At 46.7% G+C, this 27,673-nt stretch overlaps 1 protein-coding gene and 1 non-coding gene across 9 annotated transcripts; one reads left to right on the top strand and one right to left on the bottom strand.

Moving 5' to 3' along the window:
* Window positions 1-1,109: 1,109 nt before the first annotated feature.
* On the top strand, window positions 1,110-27,646 carry Slc6a16 (solute carrier family 6 member 16). 8 transcript variants are annotated; one of them, XM_034494670.2, is made up of 16 exons: window positions 1,110-1,332; window positions 1,434-1,642; window positions 3,352-3,526; window positions 4,043-4,148; window positions 11,699-11,798; window positions 13,031-13,539; window positions 13,910-14,067; window positions 14,218-14,344; window positions 14,469-14,644; window positions 14,822-14,932; window positions 15,073-15,314; window positions 22,817-23,000; window positions 23,226-23,427; window positions 23,551-23,710; window positions 26,773-26,935; window positions 27,113-27,646. In XM_034494670.2, the coding sequence occupies exons 5-16, from the start codon at window positions 11,794-11,796 to the stop codon at window positions 27,314-27,316; spliced, it is 2,241 nt and encodes a 746-aa protein (XP_034350561.1). In that variant the 5' UTR covers window positions 1,110-1,332; window positions 1,434-1,642; window positions 3,352-3,526; window positions 4,043-4,148; window positions 11,699-11,793; the 3' UTR covers window positions 27,317-27,646. The 8 variants fall into 8 exon arrangements, with proteins under 8 accessions (XP_034350561.1, XP_034350567.1, XP_076789978.1 ...); XM_034494676.2 differs by lacking the exon at window positions 3,352-3,526; XM_076933863.1 differs by lacking the exons at window positions 3,352-3,526; window positions 4,043-4,148 and having other exon boundaries at window positions 23,226-23,267; window positions 23,385-23,427.
* On the bottom strand, window positions 8,811-8,915 carry LOC117699377 (U6 spliceosomal RNA). The gene has a single exon (XR_004605169.1). It is a non-coding gene; the product is annotated as a U6 spliceosomal RNA (small nuclear RNA).
* Window positions 27,647-27,673: the final 27 nt, after the last annotated feature.

Genomic DNA, 27,673 nt, shown 5'->3' on the forward strand with positions numbered 1-27,673 from the left:
AGGCCAGAGGACATCATCAAAAGCTATCCACGTTTTTTTATATTTAGTGACGTGTGTGTGTGTGTGTGTGTGTGTGTGTGTGTGTGACATTGTGCTTATAGAGGGCAGAAGATAGCTTTTGGGGGTTGGGTCTCTTCTGTCACAGGTTGTGTTCCAAGGCAGATTCAGCCATCCTCAATAAGCCAAGTAAAAGAACCAAATTAATAGTGGAAAGCAGAGAAAGGAGACTTATTCAATGTAGACACACTGGGAAGGGCACAAAGCGATCCCGTGATCCCCTCCATCCATCTTAGGGTCCCGCAGTGAGACTGAGGTGTAAATAGAGGGCTAATGTTATGTGTGTCTGTGCAGTCCACGATGTGGTCCTATCCACCACTGACCTGCCATCTTCTGGGCTTCAGTCTCAACCTGTAAGGTGTTAGCTCTTAGGACTGTGTGAAGTCTCTTTCGGGGAGATGTTACTCTCTGGTTGGCACCTTTTCCTTCTCCCAGCATGAGACTCCTAAGAGGAAATTCCCCTTTCTTTGGGGTTCGTTGTTCCAATAATCTGTCAGATAGGATGAGACACAGCTAATCTTCCCTTTCTCCTTGTGGGATCTGGGATGGAACACTGTTTGGTGGCACATGTGGGCGTCGCATTTGCCTGGTTTCAATTCCCTCCTCCTCCTCCTTCTCCCCCTTCCCCCTCCCCCTCTCCTTCTTTTGAGACAGGGTTTCTCTGTGTAGCCCTGGCTGTACTGGAACTCAGTCTAGACCAGGCTGGCCTCGAACTCAGAAATCCGCCTGCCTCTGCCTCCCAAGTGCTGAGATCAAAGGCGAGCGCCACCACTGCCCGGCCCCGTTTTCAATTTTTATCCGCTGTCCTTAAAATCCCTAATCGGCCTTTGTTGGGTGTATGTTTATTTTGCTCCTGAAAGGGGGGGCTTTGAGTAAATACCAATGGTTTGAAATCCACACGGAATAAATGTGAGGATGAAGTCTTTCCACCCTTTCTGCCTGTGGCATCGAGGAAACAAAGTACTTGTGTCACACAGGGTATTAGGCTGCACACAGAGGAAAGGGGACCGCAGCGCGCACGCGCGGTCAGGAGTTGTGAGCACGTGCGCAGGCTCCACCGCAAACTCCTCCGCCTTGGTCGAGGAGGCGAGACGCCGGCAATGGCGCAGAGGCGCGGAAACGGCGGGAAAGGCCGCGTGGGCTCACGATGTGGGAACTGCCTTAGAGGAGGCCGGAGGGCCTGGGGAGGTTGCTAGGTTTCCAAGCCGAGGCCTCCGGGACCTTTTCATCTCAACAGCCGCTGGAGAGCTTAGCGGGGATCTCGAGGCCCGGGCGGTGAGACGGGCGGCCATTATGCAGCCGCAGGCTCTCCACAGGACGCAAGGAGGGAGGGGGGAGTCACGAGGTCAGGGGTCACCGTGCTCCCTCTCCGCCAGAACCCGGAAAACTGCCTCCTCGCTCGTCTGCTGCGCCTGCCTGAGGCAAGGCCTGAGAGTCAACCTCCACAGCCCCAGAGGGCTGCTCTTTTGGGAAGGCGACCCGGCCCAGCTCCCTTTCCGGCCCGGCAGGGACAGCCATTTCCGGTTTGGAGGACTCAGGACACCGGCTTGCTTTCCTTTCTGAGGCCATAGTTCCAGGGAAGGAGGTAAAGTGAGTGGAGCGGGTGTTTCTGAGGAGGCTCCTAGGGGCCTGTGACAGCGACAGGGCGGTCCTGAGGCAGGAGGAGGTCAGAGGGTTCAGGAGTGGCCATGGCCACCCCGCCAGAGCTCAGCCCGGGGACTGGGTCTGTAGCTCAGTGAGGGAGGACCTGCCTAGCAGGGACAAGCCCCGTGTCCAAGTATTGAATGGAGAAATGAATAAATAAAAGAAACGAGGAATCAAATCCAGTGCTCGGTTCTGCAACTGAAAAGTTCCGGTCGACTGGATTTTCCAGAAAATGTGTTTTCAGTTCTGCTTGTTTTTTAAATGCCTTCCAGTTAGGCCAATCGATCTCCTTTTCACACAACTTGCCTATTATTAAATTGTTACTATTATCCGATGGACTACAGAGTCGGGGACAAGACTAATTATGAATTTTGAGATTTTTGGCTTTTTGTATTTGGAGATATGTCTCACTTTTGATATGGGCAAAATATCTAGTTGTAGTGAAATATTGTGTGTCATAGGTAACCCTCTACTTCCTCAACGTGCCTAACTTTTAAAAGTTATTGTGTGTATTGATTGACTGATGTATGGATATGAGTCTGTGGTGCATGTGCCCTGATATGTGGGGGTCAGAAGACAACTTGTGGGAGTTAGTTCTCTCTCAATGCCAGTGCATTTACCCATTGAGCCATCTTGTTGGACTCAAACTTGATTAGTTTTTGAGATAGGGTCTCAACTAGCCCACGCTGGCCTAGAACTTGTGTGGTCAAGGATAACAAAGGACTTTATTCAAGTTCTCTCATCTCTACTTCCCAAGTACTGTGATTTCGGGCACAGGCCATCAAACCTGCCCTAATGCAATACTGGACATGAAACCTAGGGTCCTGTGCATTCAGGGCAAGCACTCTACCAAATGAGCTATGTTCCCAACCCTCAGCTTAATCAAATTCCATATGCATTAAAAAACTTTTTCTCAGGCTGGAGAGATCGGTCAATGGTTAAGAGCGCTTGACTGCTCTTTCAGATGTCCTGAGTTCAATTCCCAGCAACACGGTGGTTCACAACCATCTATAATGGAATCTGATTGCCTTTTCTTGGTGTGCATGAAGACAGAGCACTGACATACATAAAATACACGAATGAATAAAATTAAACAACAAAAAAAACCCTTTTCCTCTGTTCACATTTACTCTTGTCCCCCAAAGAAAAAGTAAAACCAAATTAAAGAAGTAATAGTAGATAAGTTTTTTAAAATTTATTCTTCTCTCATATAATACATTCTGACCACATTTTCTCTTCCTTCCCCTCCCTCCACTCCTTGAAATTTTCCCACCTCTCCTTGGCCCCAGATCCACTCCCCCATCCCCACCCCATCCCGATTTCCCTTCAGAAAATAGCAGTCCTTCCAGGGACATCAACCAAACATGGCACACAGTATGATAAGACCAGGCACAAAACCTCAAGCCTGGGCAAAGAAACCCAGTAGGAGGAAATGGGTCCCAAGAATAGGCAACAGAGTCAGAAACACCTTCCACTCCCTTTGTAAGGAGTTCCCCAAAATACCAAGCCAACAATTGTGTGTGTGTGTGTGTGTGCAGGAGACCTAACACAGACTGCTTCAGGGGCCCCATGAGCCCTGCTTAGTTGGTTCTGTGGGTGGTGATCTCCTGGTGTCTCCAACCCCACAATTCCCCCTCTTCTTTTATACAGGGTTCCCCAAGCTCCAAGGGGTGGAACTCTATGGAGTCGACCAACTTGGGCTCCGTCTCTGCTAATGTTCAGCTGTGGGTCTCTGAATTCACTGCCATCTGCGGCTGGGGAAATCCTTTTGATGACATCTGAGCTAGGCATTGATCTATGTATGAGTATAGCACAACATCAATAGGTATCATTTTGTTGTTGTTGTTTTGGTTTTGGTTGTTTTTGTTTTTTGGCCAGTCTGGTTTCATGTTAGGTCCTTGGGCTATCCAGCCTTTAGTTCCTGGTCATCAAGGCAGTGTCAGGCATGGGCTCCCTGTTAAAGTCTCAAATTAGACTAGTTGTTGGTTGGCCACTTCTACAAATTCTTCACCACCATTGCTCCAGCACATCTTGCAGGCAGGACAGGTTGTAGGTCAAAAGTTTTGTCTGGATTGGTGTCCCAGTCCCACCATGAGAGGAAGGAAGCCTTGCCTGGTTACAGAAGATGGACAGTTCAGACTTTGTGAACTCCATTTCTAGGAGTCCTTGATAGGGTCATCCTTGTAGGTTCCTGGGAGTGTCGACTGGACTAAGTTTCTACAACACCCTACACCTCGGATGCTCTGTTCTCTATCTTTCCATCTCTTTTCCCTACCTGATTCTTTCTATTCCCATCCCCACCCACCCCATCAGCAGAATCTATTTCATTTCCCCTTCCCAGGGAGAGCCATGCATCCCTCGTTGAACCCTCCTTGTTACTTAGCCTCTCTGGATCTGTGGATTGTAGCCTGAGTATCCTTCACTCAACAGCTACTGTGCACTTACAAGTGAGTACATACCATGTCTGCCTTTCTGGGTCTGGGTTACCTCACTCAGGATGATTTTTTCCTAGTTCCATCCATTTGCCTACAAGTTTCATGATATCATTTTTTAAAACTTGGTGAGTAGTACTCCACTGTGTAAATGTACTACATTTTGTCTATTCAATCTTTGGTTGTGGGATATCTAGGTTATTTTCAGTTTCTGGCTATTTTTAATAAAATTGCTATGAACATAGTTGAGCAACTGTCCTTGTGTGAGGATGGAGCCTCCTTTGGGTATAAGCCTAAGAACAGTATAGCTGGGCCTTGATGTAGATTGGTCCAAATTTTTTGAGGGACTACTATATTGATTTCTGAAATGGCTGAACAGGTTTGCCCTCCCACCAGCAATGGAGGACTGTTCTCCTTGCTCCACGTGCTCACCAGTGTGAGCTGTCACTTGTGTTTTTGATCTTAGCTATTCTGATTGGTGTGAGGTGGAATCTCAGGATAGTTTTTAGTTGCATTTCCCTAATGGCTAAGGATGTTGAACATTTATTTGTTTCTCATCTATTTGAAATTCTTCTATTGAGAATTCTCTGTTTTGATCTGTACCCCAATTTTAAGTGGGTTATTTAGGGTTATTTAGTTTGTTGATGTCTAGTTTCTTGAGTTCCTTATATATTTTGGATATTAGCCCTCTATTAAATATGGAGTTAGTGAAAATATTTTCCCATTCTGTCAGCCACCATTTTGTACTATTGGTGGTGTCCTCTGCCTTATGAAACTGTTTAGTTTTATGAGGTCTCATTTATTGATTTTTAATCTTAACACTTTCACCATTGATGTTCTGTTCAGGAAGTTGCCTCCTGTGCCACTGCATTCAAGGCTATTCCCCCCTTTCTCTTCTTTCAGGTTTAGTGTATCTATTTTATGTCGAGGTCTTTGATCCCTCCGGACTTGAGTTTTGTGCTGGGTAATGCAGACATCCAGTTAGATCAGCACTGTTTGTTGAAAATACTTTCTTTTTTCCATTGTGTATTTTTGTTTTTTTAAAATCAAAATGGAATCCATAGATGTATATATTTATATCTGTGTCTTTGACTTAATTTCATTGATCAACCTATCTGTTTTTTATGTCAATACTATGTGATTTTATTAGTATAGTTCTGTAGTGCAGCTTGATTTCAGGGAGAATGATACTGCTGGAAGTTCTTTTGTTGGTCTGGATTGTTCTGGCTATCCTGGGTTTTGTGTTTTTCCATACGAAGTTGAATATTGTCTTTTTTGTTTCTTTGTTTTTGTTTTGTTTTGGTTTTTTGGTTTTTCGAGACAGGGTTTCTCTGTGTAGCCCTGGCTGTCCTGAAACTCACTCTGTAGACCAGGCTGGCCTCAAACTCAGAAATCTACCTGCCTCTGCCTCCCAAGTGCTGGGATTAAAGGCGTGCGCCACCACTGCCCAGCCGAGTATTGTCCTTTCAAGTTCTGTAAAGTATTGTGTTAGAATTTTGTTTGGGATTGCATTGAATCTGTAGATTGTTATTCATAGGATGGCCATTTTTACTACATTAATTTTACCAACCCATGAGCATGGGAGATCTATCTTCTGATATCTTCAATTTCTTTCTTCTAATCCTTGACATTTTTGTTTTACAAGTCTTTTACTTGCTTGGTTAGGGTTTATCTCTAGATATTTTATATTATTTATAGCTATTGTGAAGTGTGTTGTTCCTCTGATTTTTCTCAGCCCACTCCTTATTTGTATACCTAGGAGAACTACTGATATTTTTAAAGTTACTGTTGTATCTACCCACTCCCATGAAGCTCTTTATCAGCTCTAGGAGTTTCCTGGTAGAATTTTTGGGGTTGTTTATGTATATTGTCATATCTGCAAATAAAGACACTTTGACTTCTTCCTTTCCAATTTGTATTCTCTTGATCTCCTTCAGTTGTCTTACTGCGCTAGTTACGTCAAGTACCTATTAAATAGGTAGGGAGAGACTGGGCAGCCTTGTCTTGTCCCTGATTTTAGTGGAATTGCTTTGAGTTTCCCTCCATTTTGTTGTAAATTGCATTTATTGTATTTAGGTATATGTTTTGTATCCCTGAACTCTCCAAGATTTTTATCATGAAGGGTGCTGGATTTCTGGCTCTGTTGATGGCATATTGCCTTGCTGTTATTGACTGCTCTTACTCTGGCATCCAGACATCTGGGTTTGGGGTGGTTATAGGTCTAGGTGCTGATTTCTGAGTTTATTTTATTGCATGGGTGTTTTATTCCTTAGTTATTGTTTTGTCTGGTCTTCTGACTGATGTGACCTGTGTATGAGCAAGAGGTCACTGCCCGAGTTGGGAGCTGGAACACGGTGGTGGTGAGGAGGGAGGAAGAATTGGGGATAAGGTGGGGGGACACTGAGGAAGTCGAAGGGGGAGGTTCTAGGGTGGGTGGCTTACCTGGAGTTCTGATTTTTTGTTTGTTTTTTAAATTTTATTTTTTAAATGATTTATTTATTTTTTAATTTATTTAATGTATATGAGTATACCATTGCTCTCTTCAGACACAACATGTGGTTGCTGGGAATTGAACTCAGGACCTCTGGAAGAGCAGTCAGTGCTCTTAACCATTCAGCCATCTCTCCAGCCCTGTTTTTGTTTTATTGTTTTTCTAGACCGAGTTTCTCTATGTAACAAACAGTTCTGGCTGTCCTGGAGCTGCTCTGTGGACCAGGCTGTCCTTTGTTGTCATCTTTTTTAGCTTTTTTATTGGATTCTTATGCCTCTACCTCCAGCCACAGTGCGGGAAGCAGCCTTCCTCTCTTCTTCCTCTTCCTCCTTTTCTTCCTCCTCCTCCTCCTCTTATTCTTCTTCCTCTTCCTCCTCTTCTTCCACCTCTCCTTCTCCTTCAGCATCCCCCCCTCCCTTGCATTGGGCTTTGGCATCTTCAGAGTCCCCAGAATTCTGAATGTAAAGTCCCTGCAGCTGCAAACACACCCCTCCTAGAGCCTGAGATGTGGACAAACTGAAACAGCCCCATATTCCTATCCCACACCGGGGATTAAAGCAAAAACATCCACATAACATAACTGGGTTTTTAAAGAAAGCAAACCTCTCACTCCAGGTCTTGAACTCAGAGACCTTCTTGCTGCCTCTGTATCCCAAGTGCTGGGATTAAAAGCCACAGTGCCAGGCCTATGATAGATACTTTTTAAAAAGAATGTATGATGTTTACTTTTGTGTTGATAATATTGGACTCAACTGCTTTTTATGGTTTTAGTCTTTTTTGTTTGCTTGTTATTTTTAAGCATATCTTTATGTGCATGTGTATTTCTGGAGGCCAGAAGAGGGTGTGCAATCCTCTGGAATTGGAGTCACAAGCAGGATGAGCCGGTCAGTGTAGGTGTTGGGCACTATGCTAAGGCCCTCTGCAAGAGCAGCAAGGAGACAGTCTCCCCAGCCCCTTTCTCCTTCTTATGTTTATTTCTGAGGAAGGGTCTCCCTTTGGAACTCACACTGGGCTGGAACTCACAGGACCCTTCTCCTAAGCATCCTGTGTGTTGAGATTGCAGGCACCACTCACCATGCACAGTTCCCTTTTAGTCTTTTGACGCCATTTTAAAAAAATTTTTCTTCTTCTTCTTCTTCTTTTTTTTTTTTTTTTTTTTTTTTTTCCGAGACAGGGTTTCTCCGTGTAGCCCTGGCTGTCCTGGAACTCACTCTGTAGACCAGGCTGGCCTGGAACTCAGAAATCCACCTGCCTCTGCCTCCCAAGTGCTGGGATTAAAGGCGTGCGCCACCACTGCTGGGCTGACACCATTTTCTTATGAATATTTGTACCAACCATTTTTATCTCATTTAAAAAGTATTTTATCTTTTAATATTTTAAATTGTAAAAATAGAATGTGCCCATAAGAACAGAACAGCTTTAAATGAATAATTATAAAGCACCCATCTGTGTATATTAACCCATATTTTGTTACTATAACAAAATATCCGAAGCCCTGAACTAAGTAAAGAAAAGAGGTTTACTTAGCCCATAGTATTGATGATCTAACAGCATGATGTCAACATCTGCACTGCTCTGCTGAGGCTTGGCTGTGTCCCAGCAATCTGGATATCATCAAGATGGGAGCAGAAGGAGGAGGAAGAGGAAGAGGAAGAAGTCACATAGTAAAACACATAGTATCTGGATTAGATAGACTCAGTAGTCAAGCTTACTTGCATGACAGTGCTCACAGGTGTGGTTGTGTAGATGTGTAAGGACAGCACACAGGAAGTGCAGGCAGGAGAATCAGTTCAAGGTTATTGTTGGCTACAGAACTAGTTAGAGTTCAGCATGGTTCATGTGACACCAGGATTAATTTTTTTCTGAAGGTAATGGTTTCAGAGACATAATATTTGTCATTGCATTTCTGGGGGTCAAACCTGGGCCTTGGACTTGCTGGGCAAGATTTACTGCCCTGATCTATACCTCCAGCCCTTGACCTAATTACTTTTTTTAAAAAAAAAAAAAAACAAGATTCATTTATTTGATGTACGCTGTTGCTGTCTTCAGATGTTCCAGTAGAGGGCATCAGATCATGGCTGTGAGCCACCATGTGGGTGCTGGGACTTGAACTGAGGACCTCTGGAAGAGCAGCCAGTGCTATGATGATGATGATGATGATGATGATGATGATGATGATGATGATGATGATGGAGGAACGCTTCACTAATTTGTGTGTCATCCTTGTGCAGGGGCCATGCTAATCTTCTCTGTATCATTACAATTTTAGTATATGTGCCTCTCTCCAGCCCCCTTGATCAATTACTTTGCACCAGCTGCCACCTCCTAAAGATTCTTCCACCTCTCCTCATTGGGGTCCACGCTTCTAACAAATGAGTCCTTCGGGGACAATCTGTAGTGCCAGGGAAGGGTTAAACCACCCAAAACCAGACAGGAGCTAATCGGATATAAATCACAGCAGGGTTTTTATTCTATTGGATCTAGCTTGAGTGGGGGTAATGCACCACCATCACACCAGACAGTTTTGGTGGTAGAGGAGCCCCGAATATCTGGGACAAGACTTTATAGTAAGTAGCAAGCGGCGGGTGGGGGAAGATGATAAGTGTGCAAGCATCTAATTGGAAAGCTACTGTGGCCTTTAACATAATTGACTAGTGCTGGGAGTCATATCATCACCTTAACTTCTGCTTCCCTCTGCATTGGTGGTCATTAGGAAGAGCATGGGCTTGTAACCTGGGAGTGCAGGTTTGTTGGGGGAATAACCTGGAGATGCAGACCTTGTTGAGGGTGTAACCTGAAGACACTGGTCTTGTTGGGAATTAGTCTAGAGACTGGAGCTAGTCTCAGGGGACAACTTGGAAACTAATGCTAGGTACCAGCTTGTTAGTTTACCTGAGTTCAAACTTAGATCAGGTTCTCTAAAATGGAATCTGAACTCAAAAGATTCGGGCTCTCAAATCCACATTCAAACAATAGGAGTGCAGTACACCTCCAACCCAGACAAGAAATAGAACAATACTAGTCAGGTGTGCTGGCTCAACCTTGTAATCCCAGGCTCAGGTGGCTGAGGCTGTAGGATTCCTACAAGTTTAGGACAGCTTGGCACAAGATGAGCTCTAGGCAAGCCTGCGCTACAATGGGAAACCGGATCTTAAAAAACAAGAGAGATGGCTACAGAGAGAAAGTCATCTTGATTCTAGAGCACTCTCTTGGATTACAGTCAGTGCTTCTCCCTTCCTGAGACAACTGCATCTGACTGGGATGAGCATGTCATGGCTTTTCTTTGTACTTTCCCATGTGTGTGGACACTACTTAATGACATGACACAGTTTAACTTTGCTTCTTTTTAAACCTAGTCTATCTGGAATGTTTACCTCATGAGTTTGTGTGAGTATGCATGTTTGTGTTTACGTTTACAGATGTGGAGACCAGAGGTTGATATCAGGTGTCTTTTTTAAAAAAAAATTATTCTTTTTAAAAATTGGATATTTTATTTATTTACACTCCAGATGTTATCCCCTTTCCCCATGCCCCTGCCCCCATCAGGTGTCTTGTGTCACACGCCACTTTAGTTTTTGAGACAGCATTGCTTCACTGAACTTGGAACGCATGGATTCAGCTAGTCTGCTGCCCAGCGGGCATCTCCACACTGCTCCCCTCCAGGTCGCCCTGTCTCTCCTTCCTGTTCTAGGATGACATTTTTCTACCGTTCTACCTAGCTCTGCTCATCTGTGGTGGTGGTGTTTCTATGTGGGCTCTGGGATCTGGGCTCAGGTCCTTACCCAGCCTGCACTGGGTTATCTCCTCAGCTCCCGTGATCCAAGTCCAGAGATTCGTTTATATTGACACTATGGGGTTGTTGGTTTGGTTTGGGTTTTTTTTTTTTTTTTTTTTTGTTTGTTTGTTTGTTTTGAGACACGGTTTTGCTGTGTAGCACTGGCCGTTCTGAATTTTTTTTTCACTAAAAAATTTTGTTTCAAACTGGGAAGTGCTGGCACATACCTTTAATCTCAGCACTTGGGAAGCAGAGGCAGGTGGATCTCTGAGTTTGAGGCCAGCCTGGGTTTATCCTACAGATGAACCACTACTGAGTGGTTCTATTCTATAGAGGGCTATGACAGATAATCAGTATCTTTAAAAAATAAAATAAATGTTGATATAATTTCACATTTAAAGTTGTAATTTGGGTATATAATACTTTCTTCTTTTCTTGCCTTCATTACTATGACATTTAAAAATTTTTAATCACATTATGTATATATGTATGTATGTATGTATGTATGTATACCACATGTCACAGCAAAATATGGAGGTCAGGGGATGATTGACAGGAGTCAGTTCTCTCCTTCTACCATGTGAGTCCCAGGGATTGAACTCAGATCCTCAGAACTGGCAGCACTCACCTTTGCCTACTGAGCCATCCTATCAGCCCTGCTTCATCATCTGAAACAATTGTATAAACCAGTTGTTTTATAAAACATCCCTAACTTAGGGGTTTATCTGATTTTCCTCATGGCTACATTCTGGTTATTCATTTTTGGTATTGTGTTATTTGTGTGTTGTGTCAGGAGAGCACAACATCACTGGGTGCTTAGTATTGCAGAACACAGTGTTCCAGCTTGAGGGTTATCTTGTAGTACTGCTGTCTAGGTATTCTATATTTTGACCATCTTGTATTAGCAACCGTAGATGATTTTATGTGTGTCTGCTGTGTTCATGTGTGCATGTTTATGCGTGTGTGTGTGTGTGTGTGTGTGTGTGTGTGTAGGCCAGAGGATCACCTCCTATGTGTTTCCTCAGTTGTCCCCCCTGTCTCATGGGACAGTGTTTCCATTCCAGTGTAGAGCTGGCCAGTTAGGCTTAGCTGGCTTCTGTCTCCCTCTCCCTAGTGGCTGCATTACTTGCATGCCACCATTGCCAGCCTTCATGTGCATCCAGAATTGGACTCACATCCTGGGCTTCCTAGGCAAGTCCATTCACAGCTGAACAGCTCTAGCTTAGTAATTCCTGTTTGAGTCCATTGTTCTCTGCCCTCTTCATCTCTTTCACAGACCTTCTCTTTTTTCCTTTTCAGTACACTCCTTGCCCTCTGTCCTGTGGAACATTTGAAGAGCCAACAAAGGTCAAAGCGTTGGGACACAGCTGGCAAGGCCAAAAGTGGCCCCAGACATGAGGTGCTGGACCATCCTCTGGCTGGGAAGTTGGGTGGGGGGTAGAGCAGGTGGCAGAGATGACAGAGAATCAGGAATCCAGAAGACTGTGAAAAAGAGCAAAGTGGGTAGGTGGAGAGGGTGGGAGGCAGCTGCTGTCTGAAACAGGAGAAGGCAGGCTCCTCTGAGACCTGTCTGAGCTCAGGTGGAGTGCTGACAAATGGAAGGCTTGAGAGGTAAAGTAGGGTTTTTTAAGCCTTTCTTTGAGTGGCAGAGGCAGGATTGTCCTGAGCTCCATGCCAGCCTGTGCTGCATAGAAAGTCTAGTAAGTCCCTTCTCAAAACAGTAAACAAAAGCCCACTGCCAAAAGAGCCAGACTGATATTGATATATCCCCCCACCCCCGCTGTTCTCCTCCCTTCCCTCCCTGCTCCTTATTCTGCTTCTCTCTGTACCTCATGTTATGGCAGACCTTCCTGCCTTAGCAGCTTGACAGCTGAGATTGGTAGTGGAGATCCGTGAGCTTTGGAGGGTGTCTATCTCTGTTTCCAGAAATTCTTAGTGTGGTTCCCACCTTTCTTCCTATTAACTTTAACTACCCAGACCCCTGTCCCTTGTGCTAAAACATACTGAAGAAGTAAAAACATCATGTACGAAAAATGTGGGTGGTATGAGTTCTCTGTGTGTGGCGAGTGTGGTGTGTGGTGGAAGGGTATGATGTATATGTGTACATGTGATGCATGTGGATGTGTGGGTGTGCTAAGTCATTCATATGTATGGTGTATGTAGGTATGTATGTGTGGTAGACATGTATGTAGTGCTTGTGTGTATGATATTTGTCAGTATGGTATGGGTGTGGTTTGTGGTACATGTGTATATGTGTTAGTATGTATTTGTTGTGCATGTGAAGGTGATGATGCATGTCATGCCTGAGTTACTATATGTGATGTGTGTGTGTGTGTGTGTATGATACATGTGGTGCCTATGTGTAGTATATATGAATGTGGTACGTGTGTGTGTGGTACATGATATCTTTATGTGGTATGCATGGCACGTACACATGTGGTATAAGTATGGTACTTACATGTATGGTGTGTATGTGATGTTTGTGGTGTATGTGTTTTGAATGTCAGTAGGTGGAGTGTGTAGAAATGGTAGTCTCCTTTAAGATACTTTGAAACTCAGTGAATCCTTAAGTAAGCTTGAGAATAATTTCCTTATTAGATTTCTACTAAAATCGTGACTTTTGATTTTAAGGTCCATTAAGGAAGGTGAAAATGCACCTTCCCTTGCCAAATTGAGAGCTTCTCCATCGGATATGTCTCAAGAATCTACCTTGGTAAAGGCTTCAGAGTCCTGTATGGAAAAGAATGTATCCATGGATACAAGGCTTTCTGATACGGATTCAAACCTTGGGGGATGGGAAGGTGATCTAGTAACCTGGTCTCCATCAGCCTGGATTACACAGGCTCAAGTTTCAGAGACCAGGATGGAAAAGGCTCAGGCCTGGGAGACCCTTGCTTTGGAGGCTCAGGCAAGAGTTGCTTTACAACCCAAGCTCAGTATCACAGAATTACCAACAGTGATACCCCTGAAACAGGAATCCTTACAGTTGGTGAAAAGGATGAGTAACAAAAGCACTGAAGGCTTCCCTGCCCGGCTCCTGTGGTCCAGCAAGGTTGAGTACGTCCTGGCCCTCATGGGCTACATGCTGATGCCATCCGGACTCTTGCGCTTTGTCTCATACTGGGTTCACAAAGGAAGCTGTAAGTCTGGGAACCAGGACACGTGGACCCAAAAGGGACAACAGGAGTGAAGCCAGTCCTGGCTTCCAATGCTGACGTCTCTGAGATGCTAGAGCAGGATAGAAACCAGGCATCCGAGCACCTAGGGTCAGGAGAAGTGGAGGTGCAGGGTTTTGAGCTTTACTCAGTGGGTTGACCAGGCAGGATGTTGGTGGGGAAAGGGAGATGATCAGGCATCTGAGACTCCTAGAAGCAAGGAGGTTGGCCAGCGATGGTAATGGGGCCTGTGGCCTGGGGGAGGTTGCTGTTGGTGAGCAGTCTTTCTACTGCATAAAGAAGTACAGGCATTATGGGCCCAAGGCTCTCAGAACCCTCTGCCTTCTCTCTGCAGGGAGCTTCTTTATAGCGTACATTTTAATGCTGTTGGGCATTGGGATTCCTCTTCTCTTTCTGGAGATGGCAGTTGGTCAGAGGTCACAGCAGGGCAGCGTGGAGCTATGGAAGAACCTGAGCCCCTGGTTTGGTGGAGTGGGATACAGCATGGTTATGGTGAGGAACCCCAGGCTTCACAAGCCTGCCCCACAGCTGCTCCCCTCCCCCCTCTATGGAGGAAATGCCATGACTGACTGTCCTGGTGTGGACCATGCTCCTTCAGCCCCTCCATCCCTTGTCAACCCCTTCTCTCTCCCTGACCTGCAGGTGTGCTTCATCAGTAACACCTACCTGAACGTGTTCAATGCCTGGATCCTTTTCTACATGAGCCACATATTCCACTTTGTTGCCCCGTGGGAGAAGTGTCCCTTACAAAAGAATTCCAGTGACTTTGGTGAGGAAGGAGAATGGAGAAATGAAGGGACTTGGGAAGAGGAGGAAAGAAAGACAGCAGAGGGAGGCAGGGAAATGGGGGGTTGCTGCATCCAGCAGGCCTGTCCAAAGCTGTGTTTCCCCAGATCCTGAGTGTGAACAGGCAACATCCTACACGTACTTTTGGTACCGGCAGACCTTGAAGGCCTCAGACAGATTTGAGGATGGAGGGCAACCGTCCTTCAGCCTGGGCATGTTTCTCTTTCTGGCCTGGTGTCTCATTTGTGTTTTCATGGTCAACGGGATCAAGTCCATTGGGAAGGTGAGCCGCACTGGCCCTCAGCATTCTCAAGTGCTACAACTGTGTCTCTCCTCCTGGACAGTTATCCCTGAAAGCTTCTTGCCTGGCTGATAACTCTTTCGGGTCCTCATCCAGCCCTTTAGCTCTTCAAAGCTGAGTCTCTTGACAAACAGCTGATATGCTGCCCTCCCTGTATAGATCATATGTGTCTTGATGCTGGTTCCCTATCTCATCATGTTCTGCTTCTTAATTCGGACTCTGTCAATGGGCAGCACAGAATACGGACTAAAATACCTGCTGATTCTCAAGGTGAGGGTCTTCCTTGGTTCTCTGAGCACTGGGACTTGCATAGCTGCCTGCTGTTGTCTCCTATACCCCCTCCCTTCTCTCTTACAGGTGTCCTTTCCCAAATCCTGATGACCTCGTTGTACCTGTCTTCTCCTTTTTAGGTGGCGAGCATCTTCGACTTAACTATGTGGTGCCATGCAGGGATCCAGATTTTGTTTGATATTGGCCTGGGCTTTGGCCCCATTGTCTCCTTATCCTCACACATGCATGACTTCAACAACTGTCTGGCCGATGCCAGCTTTATGGCTCTGTTCAAGATATTCACCTTGTTGATCACCACGCCCTTCATCCTCTCCATCCTGGGCTTCTGGGCCACTATAACCACACATCACTGCTGTCAGAGGTAAGGCCAGTCCCTGGCAGGTCCATCCCGGGCAGCTTCACACCCCATTCACACACCTTACTCTCAGGGAGGCTACAAGCTCTGCTTCCTCTCAGCTGAGAACAGAGCCGCTTTCTAACATTAGAAAGCTCCAGAGGTTGTCAACCTGCACCTCAGAGCTGATGAGCTAACAGATGCTCAGAGTGGCAGGCATGCAAAGGTCACCCCGACACAGAGAACAGAATCTGAGGCCACAGCACAGAGCCAGCGTGGAGGTCTGTTTCCTGCACAGGCCCTTTAACTTTGTGTTCCAAAGCTCAGCAGTCTCTGCCCCTCTGGCAAACCTAAACTCTAAAGAGTTAGAGACCTAAGGAATTCCTCTCCTAGCTGGGGCTGTCCATCAGCTTTGCATCTGGTTTTGGCCTTATTGACACATTCTAATCCCATGTGCTCATGGGGTATATAGCAATATATGTGTACATTACATGTGGCTAAAATCATTGGTCACACTTTCGCCTCAGACATTATTATTTCTTTGTGGTGAAATCAAAGTTCCCTCAAGTTGTTTTGCTTTTTGAGACAGGGTCTCACTATGTAGGCCTGGAATGCCCCATATTCCACTTTGTTGTCCCATGGGAGAAGTGTCCCTTACAAAAGAATTCCAGTGACTTTGGTGAGGAAGGAGGAGTGGAGAAATGAAGGGACTTGGGAAGAGGAGGAAAGAGAAGGAGGGGCATGAAGAGAAAGACAAGAAGGCAGCAGGAGGAGGCAGGGAAATGGGGGGTTGCTGCATCCAGCAGGCCTGTCCAAAGCCGTGTTCCCCCAGATCCTGTAGCCCAGGCTGACCTTGAGCTTCTGACCTCTGCCTCCTCAAAGCTTGGTTTATAGCCTTGTGCTATCATTTCCAGCTCCTGTAGTGACTTTTGTTTTTAAAGATTTATTTATTTACATGCATATGAGTGTTCTGCCTGCATAGATGTATGTACACCGTGTGCATGCCTGGTGCTTGTAGAGGAGGCCAAGAGAGGGTGTCAGATCCTCTGAAGGGAGTCACCAGTGGTTTGACGCTATTATGTGTGTGCTGAGAGCTAAATCTGGGTCCTCTAGAAGAACAGAAACTGCTCTTAATGGCTCATGCATGTCTCTGGCCTCCTTGCTATTTTTAAATATGTAGTACACTATGATTAGCTATAAACACCCTACTGTGTGAGAGAGCACCGAAGTTTTCTGCTTTTCTGCAGTCATGACAGCTTGTTGCTGCTTGTAAAGTGCCCTTAGCCCACCACAGAAGCGTGGACTGGATCCTCAGTGTGTTGCTTGATTTTACTGCTTTTTTCAATCTCTGAGGGAGAAGGAATGAAGAATGGGGTCTTACGTCAGTTTTTCACAAGCTTTTGATAACTGACAGTGTGAGTTGAGAGAGTCAGAGGGGTAAGCCGGAGTTGGGGTTCTCATAGTAACTGCAGGCTCCACAAATGACTGTCATCTTCTCCTAGAAGCTGGTGTTGTGTGACTCTTCCTGGGTGACAGGGAAATTACAACAGGCCAAAGAGTGTGTCACTTCAGGCCAGCTGGTGAACCAGTGACTTAGTGGGGTTATCACAGGAGCAGCACTGTGACCGTGTGCCCACCATACACGGGCGATGTGTTATGGAAGTTATGTAGTACACTATGATTAGCTATAAACACCCTACTGTGTGAGAGAGCACCGAAGTTTTCTGCTTTTCTGCGGGTTTTACTCCGGGAGCTCCCTGAACTACTTGCTGGAAGTTGTAGGCAGCCTCCTCTCCTCACAGCACGTGTCACTGTATATGACCATAGGGAAGGGGCCTTGTGTGTCTTGTAACTTTATGAGCTTCTGGTGCCTCCTGAGTTTGGTTAGGTCCCTGAGTCCTATGAGTCTCCTTCAGTTCAGGAGGGATAATTTCAATTTAGGCTTATAGAAATTAGCCACATGATAACCTGAGCACATATATGCACCCAGTTCTGCATGACAGATACGATTGTCTCTCATAAACCAGAGACTGGTTTCAGAGCCCTGCCAAATACTGCAGTCTGCAGCTGCCCCACTTTCTGTGTGATGTACTATTGCACTAATGTGTTCCTACCATGTCTTCCTGTAGACTGAAATCACCCAGGAAGGTACAACTCTGAACGGCGTCCCTGCTGTGACTAAATTTAACTGTTTAACTAAACTGAGCTGTTTAGGGAATAGAAGTTTTGATTTGCTTCCGGGCACTCTTATCTTTGTAGCCCCAGCTGGCTTGGCTCACATCTGTCTTCCTGTCCAAGCCTGCCATCTGCTAGGTGTACAGGTGTGTGCCTTCATGCCCAGCTCTGACAGGAATGGTCTGTACTTGTTTAGTGCAGAATGCAGTCTTGGGATCTAGTCAGATGGACACTCAGATAGCATAGAGTTTGCAGTCCAAGCATTCAGAGCCCACAGTCGTGCAGGACAGACTGAGCCTTAGAAGGTGTTGTTGGCCAGGGTCTGCTCAGTGTTCGACTGCTCCAATGGTTTGATCAGAATTACCCTCCCAGAAGGAAGTGTAAGGTCTCCATCTCTTTGTTTTGTACAGCACTTTACTAGTCATGGCTGGACCTCTTAATTTTGCAAGTCTGAGAAGCATATAAGAGAATATTTGTGTTATTGGTTTAGCTGTTTGATTATCGTTGTACTATATGCTTGGTGTGGGGACAGGCATGTCATGGCTGAGGATGGAGCACAGAGGATGACTTTGTGGTGTCAGTTCTCCCCTTTCACCTCCAGGGCTCCAGAGAACATCGCAAGGCTTGTGTGGCAAACCCTTTACCCACTAAGCCAGCTAGTAACTCAGACAAGAGGTCTCTATAGTCCTGGATGTCCTGGAAATCATTTTGTAGACCAGGCTGGCCTTGATCTGCCTGCCTCTACCTCCCAAGTGTGCTGGGACCAAAGGTGTGGGCCAACACTGCAGACCTTTGTGTGTGTATATATTTTTAAAGGCCCTTTTTAAAAAATGAGATATTCCATACATATAAAAAGACACATAAAACCAAATGTTCAGTGTAAAGCTCATTGAGCTTTATTGCACTACGTGAAGAACTGTCTCCCCAGAAAATGCTCTGTATAGTTTGTTTACTTCTTTCTTCCTGAGAATGTCCATGCCAGTGGAGGCCAGATGAGGGTGCCAACCAGTTCCATATCATTCTACCTTACTGCCTTGAGGCAGGCTCTCTCCTAAACTTGAAGCTCTCCATTTTGGCTAGACTGGCTGTCTAGCAAGTTCTAGGGATCTAGCTGCCTGCCTCCCGTGCTGGGATTACACGCATGTGTGGCTGAGCAGTGTTCCTGGGTGCCGGGGGTTGGGACTTGAGGTCCTCCTGCTTACAGAGCAGGTGCTCCCACCCATAGGCCATCTCTCCAGCCACTCCCTGCATTTTTTCATTGTAACCTCTGCACTGGGCTTTCTGCCCTCCTTACTGGTCCACTTTAGCCACAGTTGGTTTTTTAATGTGTATGGTTTTGCCTGCCTGGATGTCTGTCTGCCACTTTGTGTTTCTGATGCCTTTGGAGACCAGAAGAGGGCAACAGATCACCTGGAACCATCTCTCCAGGCCCTCTGATCTTTATCTTTCCATCACCTGTTTTTCTCTTTTGTTTGCTAATTTTGTTAATTGTTTCGTTGACTTTTGCTCTTGTTTTTAATATTCTCTCCCAATGGATGGGAGTAGGGGCTAGAGAGATGACTCAGCAGCTAAGGATTGTGCTGCTGCTTCTGCAGAAGACCCAAGTTGGGATCCCAGCACTTGCATCTGGCTGCTCACGAGTGCCTGTAACTGCAGCTCTAGATCTGACATGCTCTGGATTCTCTGGTCACCTGCATATGTTCCTGACATGTGATTTAAAAATAATAAAAATAAATGTCTCTTTTTTTGAGTCAGGTGGTCCTGTTTGGCCTGGGACTTGCTGTGTAGATCTGGCTTCCTTTGAACTTACCAAAAAATCTCCTGCCTCTGCTTCTGACCACCCACACTGCAGTGGTTGGAGCTGAACCCAGGGCCTTGTGTGTGACAGGCAAGTACTCTGAGTACTGAGTACTGAGTACTGAGTACTGAGATGTACTCCAGCCCTTTCACTTTAAGGTTATATTTATTTTTAGTTTTTAAGGTGCTTTTATTTTGTTTTATGTACATGAGTGTTTTGCCTGCATGTAGAACTGTGCATGCCTGGTGCCCATAGGGGCCAGAGAGGGTGTCAAAGTCTCTGGAACTGGAGTACAGGTAGTTGAGAGCTGCTATGTGGGTCCTGGGACTTGAAGTTGGGACCTCTGGAAGAACAGCCAGTGCTCTTAACTACTGAGCCATCTCTCTAGTCCTCTTTTGAAATATTGGTTGATTTGTTGGCTGGTTGGTTTTTCTGAGACAGGGTCTCACCATGTAGTCCTGGCTGTCTTGGAATTTACTATGTAGATAGGAACTCACTATGAAGACCAGGCTGGGCTCAAACTCATAGAGATCCACCTGACTCTGCTCTCTAAGTGCTGAGATTAAAGGGGTCCATCACCCCATCCCCTCTCTCTCTCTCCCTCTCTCCCTTCCCCTCCTGTCATCCCGACCCTCCACCCCCTCTCTTTCACTCAAGGTTTTTCTGTGTTGCCCTGGCTACCCTGGAATTTACTTTGTAGTCTAGGCTGGCCTTGAGCTCTGAGACCCACCTGCTTCTACCTCCCAAGTGCTGGGATTAAAGGTGTGCACCTCCTCCCCTCCCCAGACTTCTTTGCTTGTATTAAGTTGAGAATACCCTTTGTGAGTACACTGTGTTTGCATCATTTTACCCTCCTCCCCTCTCTCTCTATGTCCCTGAAAACAAACCACAGACACTGGTTCTATAGCCATTGGCCGCCTGCGGCTCTTCATCTAGGAGTGTGCCTTGTAAAATTTCCTCCATTCATGTTGACATATCTACTGGTGCAGTCTTTGCAGGTCTTGTGCAGGCAGCCATATTGTTGAGAGTTCATGGGAGCAACACCCCTCTCCTGTCAAGAAGACCCTGTCACACAGAAGTTATCCTGGTCTGCCAGGCTTTCAGAACCTTTCTGCCCTGCTGTTCCCTGAGCCTTAAGGATAGGTGCCTCACTAAGTCTCCCTGGCCTTGAAGTTGTGATCTTCCTGACTCAGACTCTTTGAGATATGAGATTATAGGCCTACAGCACTAGGCTTGGCTTAGTTATGAAGAACTTTAACAGCCTAGGATTGAGGTGAGTTCCTCTGGACAGGAGCTTTGGAAAGACTTCTTGGAACTAAAGTCTTGGTCTTGGGGATAATCAGAGTCAAAACTTGGGCTTCAAGATATAGCTACCTTGTGGATACAGCCCACTAGAAACTTCAAATTTCCTCTTGTTTTGTTTATTTGTTAAACACCTATGTGCTCATTCCCTGCTGCTCAGAAGGACTGGCAGCGAGCTTCTGCCTCACTATGCTACTGAAGGAGTAGCATTCTCACTTCAGGTGCTGAGGTTAAGATGGGAATTTCTGCCAGGTATGGCAGTATCCTTTTAATCCCAGCAGAGGCAAGACTAGGGGTAGGGGCAGCATCAGGGCCAGAAGTAGAGGCAGGAGCAGAGAGGCAGAGGGGCAAAGGGGCAGAGACAGGTCTCTGTGAGTTTGAGGCCAGTCTGGTCCATAGTGAGCTCTAGGACAGCCATGAAGAGACATCTATTTTTTTTTTTTCTTTTTTGTTTTTTGTTTTTTGTTTTTCGAGACAGGATTTTTGTGTAGCCCTGGCTGTCCTGAAACTCACTCTGTAGACCAGGCTGGCCTCGAACTCAGAAATTTGCCTGCCTCTGCCTCCTCCCAAGTGCTGGGATTAAAGGCATGTGCCACTACTGCCCAGCAAGATACCCTATCTTAAAAAAAGAAAAAAGAAAGAAAGAAACAAAAACCCCAAAACAAGAAACAAAAGGAGGGTGATTTGGGCTTCTATATCACCATTTATTTATATATTTTAATTAACTAATGTTTTTATATTCATTTATTCAGTGTGTAAGTAGATGGAAAAGCCAGAGGATGGCTTCTGACCAGGAGCTGGAGCTGCAGGCAGTTGTGAGCCTCCTCACATTGGTACTGGGAATCAAACTTGTGTCCTCTGGAAGAGCAGTGCGTGTTCATGTTAGCTGCTGGACAGTTTCTCCAGCCCCTTGTTAACAGTTTTATTCTTTTTTAAATTTTTAAAAAAGATTTATTTATTTATTTTATGCATATGACTACACTGTTGTTGTCTTTAGACACATCAGAAGAGGGCATCAAATCCCATGGTTGTGAGCCACCATGTAGTTGCTGGGAATTGAACTCAGGACCTCTGGAAGAGTAGTCAGTGTTCTTAAACTGCTGAGCCATCTTTCAAGCCCAACAGTTTTATTTTCATAAGAAGATTAAAAATATGTTTCAGTTTGACTTATTCACAATGAGAATATTAGTCCAAATGTGTACCAGGCTTGTCATCCGAATAGCATCCTGTTTTACACTGTAGGACATGGTCAGTCTACACTTGCATTCACAAAGCTTGCACAGCTCTCAGCGAGGGCTCTGCACAGGATTGAGGTTCTTTCACATGGCACAACTTGGTGTTGGGGTCCACACTAGCCCCACGTTGGGGTGGCCAAAAACGTCGCAGCCTAGGCAAAATGTTGAGGCCCAGGCCAACCCACGTTTGGGGGGGCCACTGTATCCCGGCCCAAGCTGCCGCTCTGGTCTGCGGGTCGGGGTTCAGCAAGAGCGAGGGTGAGGGCAGACTCGAAGAATGGAGACCAGACAAGGTGTGATTCAATCCCGTTTATTCTTCAGTCTCTCTTCCTCTAAGTGTCTCCTGCTGTGTCTCCTCTGTCTGCTGTGTCTTATTCTGATCTCAGTCTGTTTCTGTCTCTGCCTTTTATATGTCTTACTTCTAAGCCACGCCTCTAAGTTACACCTTTAATCATGCCCTTAGGTCTTGTCTCTAACTCTGATCTCTATACTTCTAAGTCACACACCTTTAATCTCACACACCTTTAATCTCACGCACCTTTAATCTCAAGGTATCTAAACCAAGATTATCAGAGTGTGCTCAGCTGTTGTAGGCTATTGTAATCCAAGTCACATGTCAGGGTATATGGCTCAAGATGGCTGCAAAGCTGATAGACAATTTCTGCTAAAAGTCGGCCCCCAACAACTTGGGAGTGTCATCATACACTTCAAAGTCCAGGAAGCTGTCCTGACTCTCTGTAGTGTGGAGTTGAAAAGGTTGGCTTTTCCCTACCAGTCTCAGAAAAGGTCGTGAAGACTGAGACCACAGAGTCCCCAGGAAGCCCATATCGAATCCCTGCCCCAGGTTCCCCAGGGGCATACATTCTTGATGGTCCTGAGAATGGTCATGCTGGAGGTTCCACTGCAGGCTTTCCTTTGCCCAAGTCAGTAATGCCGGGCTTGAGATGGCTCTCTTGGATAAGATGAACAAGGGAAGGCCAGTGCCAAAGCCTGACCATTCTGACTCACCTCATCCTCAGGAACACAAAGAAACTTATAATGCTGATAGCCCAGGGGATCCTGCCTCCTGAGGTGCAGCCCCCTGACCTGCAGGACAACCCGACCTCCATCTACAATTACTGGCTCTACAGCCTCCCTCCACCCTTGAGGAACACCGTCCTCAGCATGGTGCCTGAATGCAACATCCAGAAGCAGTTTCTGAAGGTCAGTGGAGATGGCCCAGGGCAAACAAGATGCTGGGAAGCATGCTCTGCACCACAGAGAGTTGAGCTTTCATTAATTACAGAAAGAAATGTGATGCATAATCCTGGTAATTCAGGAAACGCCACGCACAGAACACCTTCTGTGGTCTGCTTTCCTCTCAGACTCAGGGGCTTTGGGGAGTTTCTAGAAAAGTAGAGAGACCACTTTACTCTTCTGTGCATGCAGATTGAGGATAGCCCTCGCTTCCTGTTCCTGATCTTCACTGAGGTCATCTCACTATTACCTGGGTCTGCCTTCTGGACTATGCTCTTCTTCCTGTTGCTGCTGGGACTGGGGTTGGGTTCCAATCTCATGTTCATGCTGGGCAACATTTTGACACTCCAGGACACCTTCCCCTTCTGCAGAAGACAGCCGAAGATGCTCACAGGTATCTCCACCTACGGCCCTGCTCCTCCACAGCTCTATCACCAGCCCTGACCTGTGATCTCCCCTTAGCCCCATCATCTGCCAGACCTCTAGGATCCTGACACAGACCTAATGCTTCCTCCAGTGTGTGTTTCCATGGTGATGTTCCTGGCTGGCCTCATCTTCATCCAACCTTCAGGCATCTACTACTTTTCACTGCTGAATGAGTACTGGGTAGTGGTGCCCATCATCATCATCATCATATGCGAAACCCTTGCTGTGGCCTGGGCCTATGGGGCCAAGAGGTGAAGGGCCAGGCCCAGCCCCTAGAGAATGGATCTGTGGGGAGGCTTGATGGTTTTCCTGTTGTTTCTAATCTCAAACTAGAGTGACATGAGGGCCCTTAACTACAAGGGCTCTGAGAAATGTTTATTTATCATACTTTGGTGTATTTCATGCACTTTATGACCTGCTAGTGACCAGGGACACTGCATAAACCACAGATAGCACCCTGTGTTCAGGAGCCTACATGCGAGTGGTATAGACAGATAGCAGCAACACTGACAGACATGAAAACCATAAATTACAAGTGAGGAGAAGAGGAGGCTCAGCTGGTAAAGTCCTTGCTGTGCAAGCGTGCAGGTCTGTGTTCTATTCTCAGAACGCACACCAATAGTCATGGTGGCACCATTCTAACCCCTTAGCCTAGCAACCAGAACACCTACTCCTGCAGAAGACAGCTGAGGATGCTCACGGGTACTTCACCTATGGCCCTGTTCCCCCACTGCCTTAACATCAGCCCTAGCTATGATCTCCCCTTAGCCCCTTTGTCTGCCAGACCTCTAGGATCCTGACACATATATGCATGTGTGTGAGCTTATCTGTGTGGGTGTTTCTGCTTCTGTCTACACCAGAGGAGATGGGGAGGGGGGTTGCAAACAGGGCCCTGATAGCCAGGGAGGACAGCTTTGAGTTCAATGAGAGACCCTGGCTCAGAAAAGTCAAGAAGCCACCTGTCATCAAGCTCCAGATTCCACATCCATGCACAGGCATACCAACAAAGACATGAAGAAATCAAAGGCTCCATTGGTTCAGTGTAGGTGTGTGTGCTTCGGACACAGTGGTAAGGAGGGACCCCTTACGGGAGGAGGAATGCTTTATGTGTAAGTGCTGTGCATGTATATGTGTGTATGTGAGCATATCTGTGTAAGCATTCCTGCATCTGAGTACCCCAGAGGAAATATCCTGCTGGAACCTGTTAAGGAACGAGGGATCCAGGGAAGCTGGAATAGAATCAGGAAATCTGAGGATAGAAGATGGAGCCTTGTAAACCATGATGTGACCTAGTTTTGCGTGCAGTGTGTACCAAAAACACTGATGGTTTGTAGTAAGGAGCACCATGGTCAGAGCTAATTTTTTTTTTTTTTTTTTTTTTTTTTTTTTGAGACAGGGTCTCACTATATATTCCTGGCTGTCCTAGAACTTGCCATGTAGACCAGGCTGGCCTCACATAGGAATCAACCTGCCTCTGCTTCACAAGTGCCTAGGATAAAAGGAATGTGCCACCAAAAACATTTTTTTCTTTAAAGTAGGCACCTTTAGTGGCTTTGTGTAGGAAAACCAAGCAGAACCAAGGAGGAGACTTGGGGGCTGTATAAGATTTAAAACAAGAGCTGGCAGTGTCTTCGGCTAGTGTGACAAAGACATGGTGGAAGAATGGCCTGATCTGGGGACTGGGGTGGAATGGAGCCGGCTCAGCATCCAGCCTGAGGCTCTTCTCTTGTAGCTCAGATCTGAACTGTCAGCCACTGTGTTTGGATAGGCTGTGTCTTGCTTGTGGGGCTGTTTTGAAGGCTGTGCAGCCATTAGGTGGCTGGGCCTGGCTGGAGAAGTGACACTCAGCCCCGACCCTAGCAGGCTTTCTCTGCTTCCTAGTCCGCTCCATGTTCCAGCGCCATGGACAGAGCCATCTCTGCAGCCATTTCTTCCCCATCATGATGACCCAGTGCCCCTCGAAATCAAGAGCCTAGTAAACCTTGCCTCTCTTCAGCTTCTTTCTGTCAGGTGCTTTGTCACAGCAGTTCAAAAACTAATAGACTGGGCATAATGGGGCAGGCCTTTTATCTCACACATTGGAGGCAGAGGCAGGGGGACTCAGTGAGGGCTAGGTCAGTCTGACCTACACAGACTCTATATCCAAAAAGAAGCAACGATAGAACACACAGTGGTCTAAGTCCAAGGCAGAAGGTGCTGAGGACCTCAGAGTCCATATGTGTAAGTACACTGCTGCTGTCCTCAGACACACCAGAAGAGGGCATCAGATTCCCTAGAACTGGAGTTAGGGTGAGTTGTAGGCTGCCATGTGAGTGCTGGGAATCCTGGATCCTCAGCAAGAGCAGCAAGTGCTCTTCATTGAGCTGTCTCCCGCCCCACATTTCCTCACGTTTCCTTTGTGGCTGAGAGTATGTGTATGGGCATGTGTGTGACACAGGGCATGTGCGGAGGTCTGAGGACAGCTTGTGGAGTTGGTTCTCTCCTCCTATCACATTGGTCCCAGGGATTGAACTCAGGCTGTCAGGCTTGCCAGCAAATGCCTCTCCCTGCTGAGCCATCTCATTGGTTATCAGCAAACATTTGAGACTCAAGTGTGGCTGTGTTAGCATTTGTGTGATGTATATTCAGGGTCTCTCATAAACCTGGAGCTCCCCAGCTAGACTGGACACAGGTGCACACCACTGTGCCTGGCTTTTTTGTGTATATTGAAGCCATCTCCACAGCGCCGGAAAAGCCTTTTGGTTCTGGGATGAACCCATCATCATATTGAGGTGCTCTCAAAGCACAGGGTCTATAGGAGAAGCGCATGTGCAGACAGCCCAGTGGGTGTCCCAAGTCCACAGTGGAGGTAAGTGGAGACACTGAGGGTGAGGATGGAAATGTCAGACAGGCAGGAGTACCGAAGATGTCATTCTGAAGCAAAGTCTGGACAGACGGATAGATGGAGAAGAGGACCTAGGTATCCTTGGTCAAAGGGCCTTGGGTATGTGTGTAAAAATTTGAGACCATGTGGCTGAAAGAATCCAAGATTGAGTTCCTGAGGGCTGAGTGCTGTCTGCTTGCTTGGCTCATGTGGCTCGGTGTTGGGTACCTAGCACCCACATGGGTCTTTGCCACATCACAGGTATCATCCCAGGAGGGATGAGAGGGGTGTGGGGCCCATGGAAGGTGTTGGTGAGCAGGGGATGGAGGACAGACTAGACAAGGCAAGAACAGGGGGGCTGACATAAAGCAGGCCTGAGCTGCTATCACCTAACCTCCCCTCTGAGGCGGGGAGGCCTGACTGGCTGCCACATTCTGTGTTCCTCAACAGGTTCCTTGCAGACATGATGGTTCTGCTAGGCCACCCCGTTTTCCCTGGCTGTGACTGGCTGTGGCGCTATGTGTCTCCAGTGGTGCTGCTAGGCCTCTTAATGTCCATCTTTGCATACCTTGTCCAGGGACCCCTTGTCTACATGGCCTGGGACTCAAGCACTGTGAGTGCCCCTTCTTGGATCCTGGGGCTCCTTCCAGTCCCCTGTGAGCTGAGGACCTGGCCATTGGCTCTGATCATAGAAAACTCACCAGCTTCCCCTCCCCCTTCCCCACCATACCTCTTCTTCCTCTTCTGGGAACTTTGCTATGTTAATCTGTGTTTCCCTGTCTCTCCATAGTCAAAAGAGGTGGTTCGTCTTTTCCCAGTGTGGTCCTTGATCCTGATTGCTGGGCTGTCTGTCCTTGTCCTCTTGCCCATCCTTGCATACTTTGCATACTGCCTCACCCTGGGGATTCCCTTCAGAGCTACACCATCCCATAACCTTCTGTCTACAAAAGAGGCCTCAAAGGATATCCTACAAGGCTACAAAACAGAGTCCTAATGAGCCTGTCAGCAGAGCCCCCAACTTCCCTCATCAGGCCAGACAGCTTGCATCTCGTACAGCAGACCAAAGGGGCAGCTCCGAACAGCAGCTTAAAGCCATCACCAGCCTGGATGCCCAGGGCAGAGGAGCTGTGGGGCCTGCTGGCTTTGCAGCACGTTCCTGGCTGGGCTCTTCCATTGCCATACAGTGTGTCCCCAGACCCTTGCTCAGTGCATGTGAGTGTTCAGTGCAGCCAGGTTTAGCCTGCCAGCCCTGCTCCTGGTCTGTGGGTCTCCTGCAGGGAAGTGCGGGGCTGCTGGCCAATAAATCAGTCACTGTAGCTCCTGACTGTGTGTGAAGCTTTCTTCTGCAGAT

The sequence above is a fragment of the Arvicanthis niloticus genome, chromosome 1 (genome assembly GCF_011762505.2).
Source record: "Arvicanthis niloticus isolate mArvNil1 chromosome 1, mArvNil1.pat.X, whole genome shotgun sequence".
Classification (NCBI taxonomy): Eukaryota; Metazoa; Chordata; class Mammalia; order Rodentia; family Muridae; genus Arvicanthis; species Arvicanthis niloticus.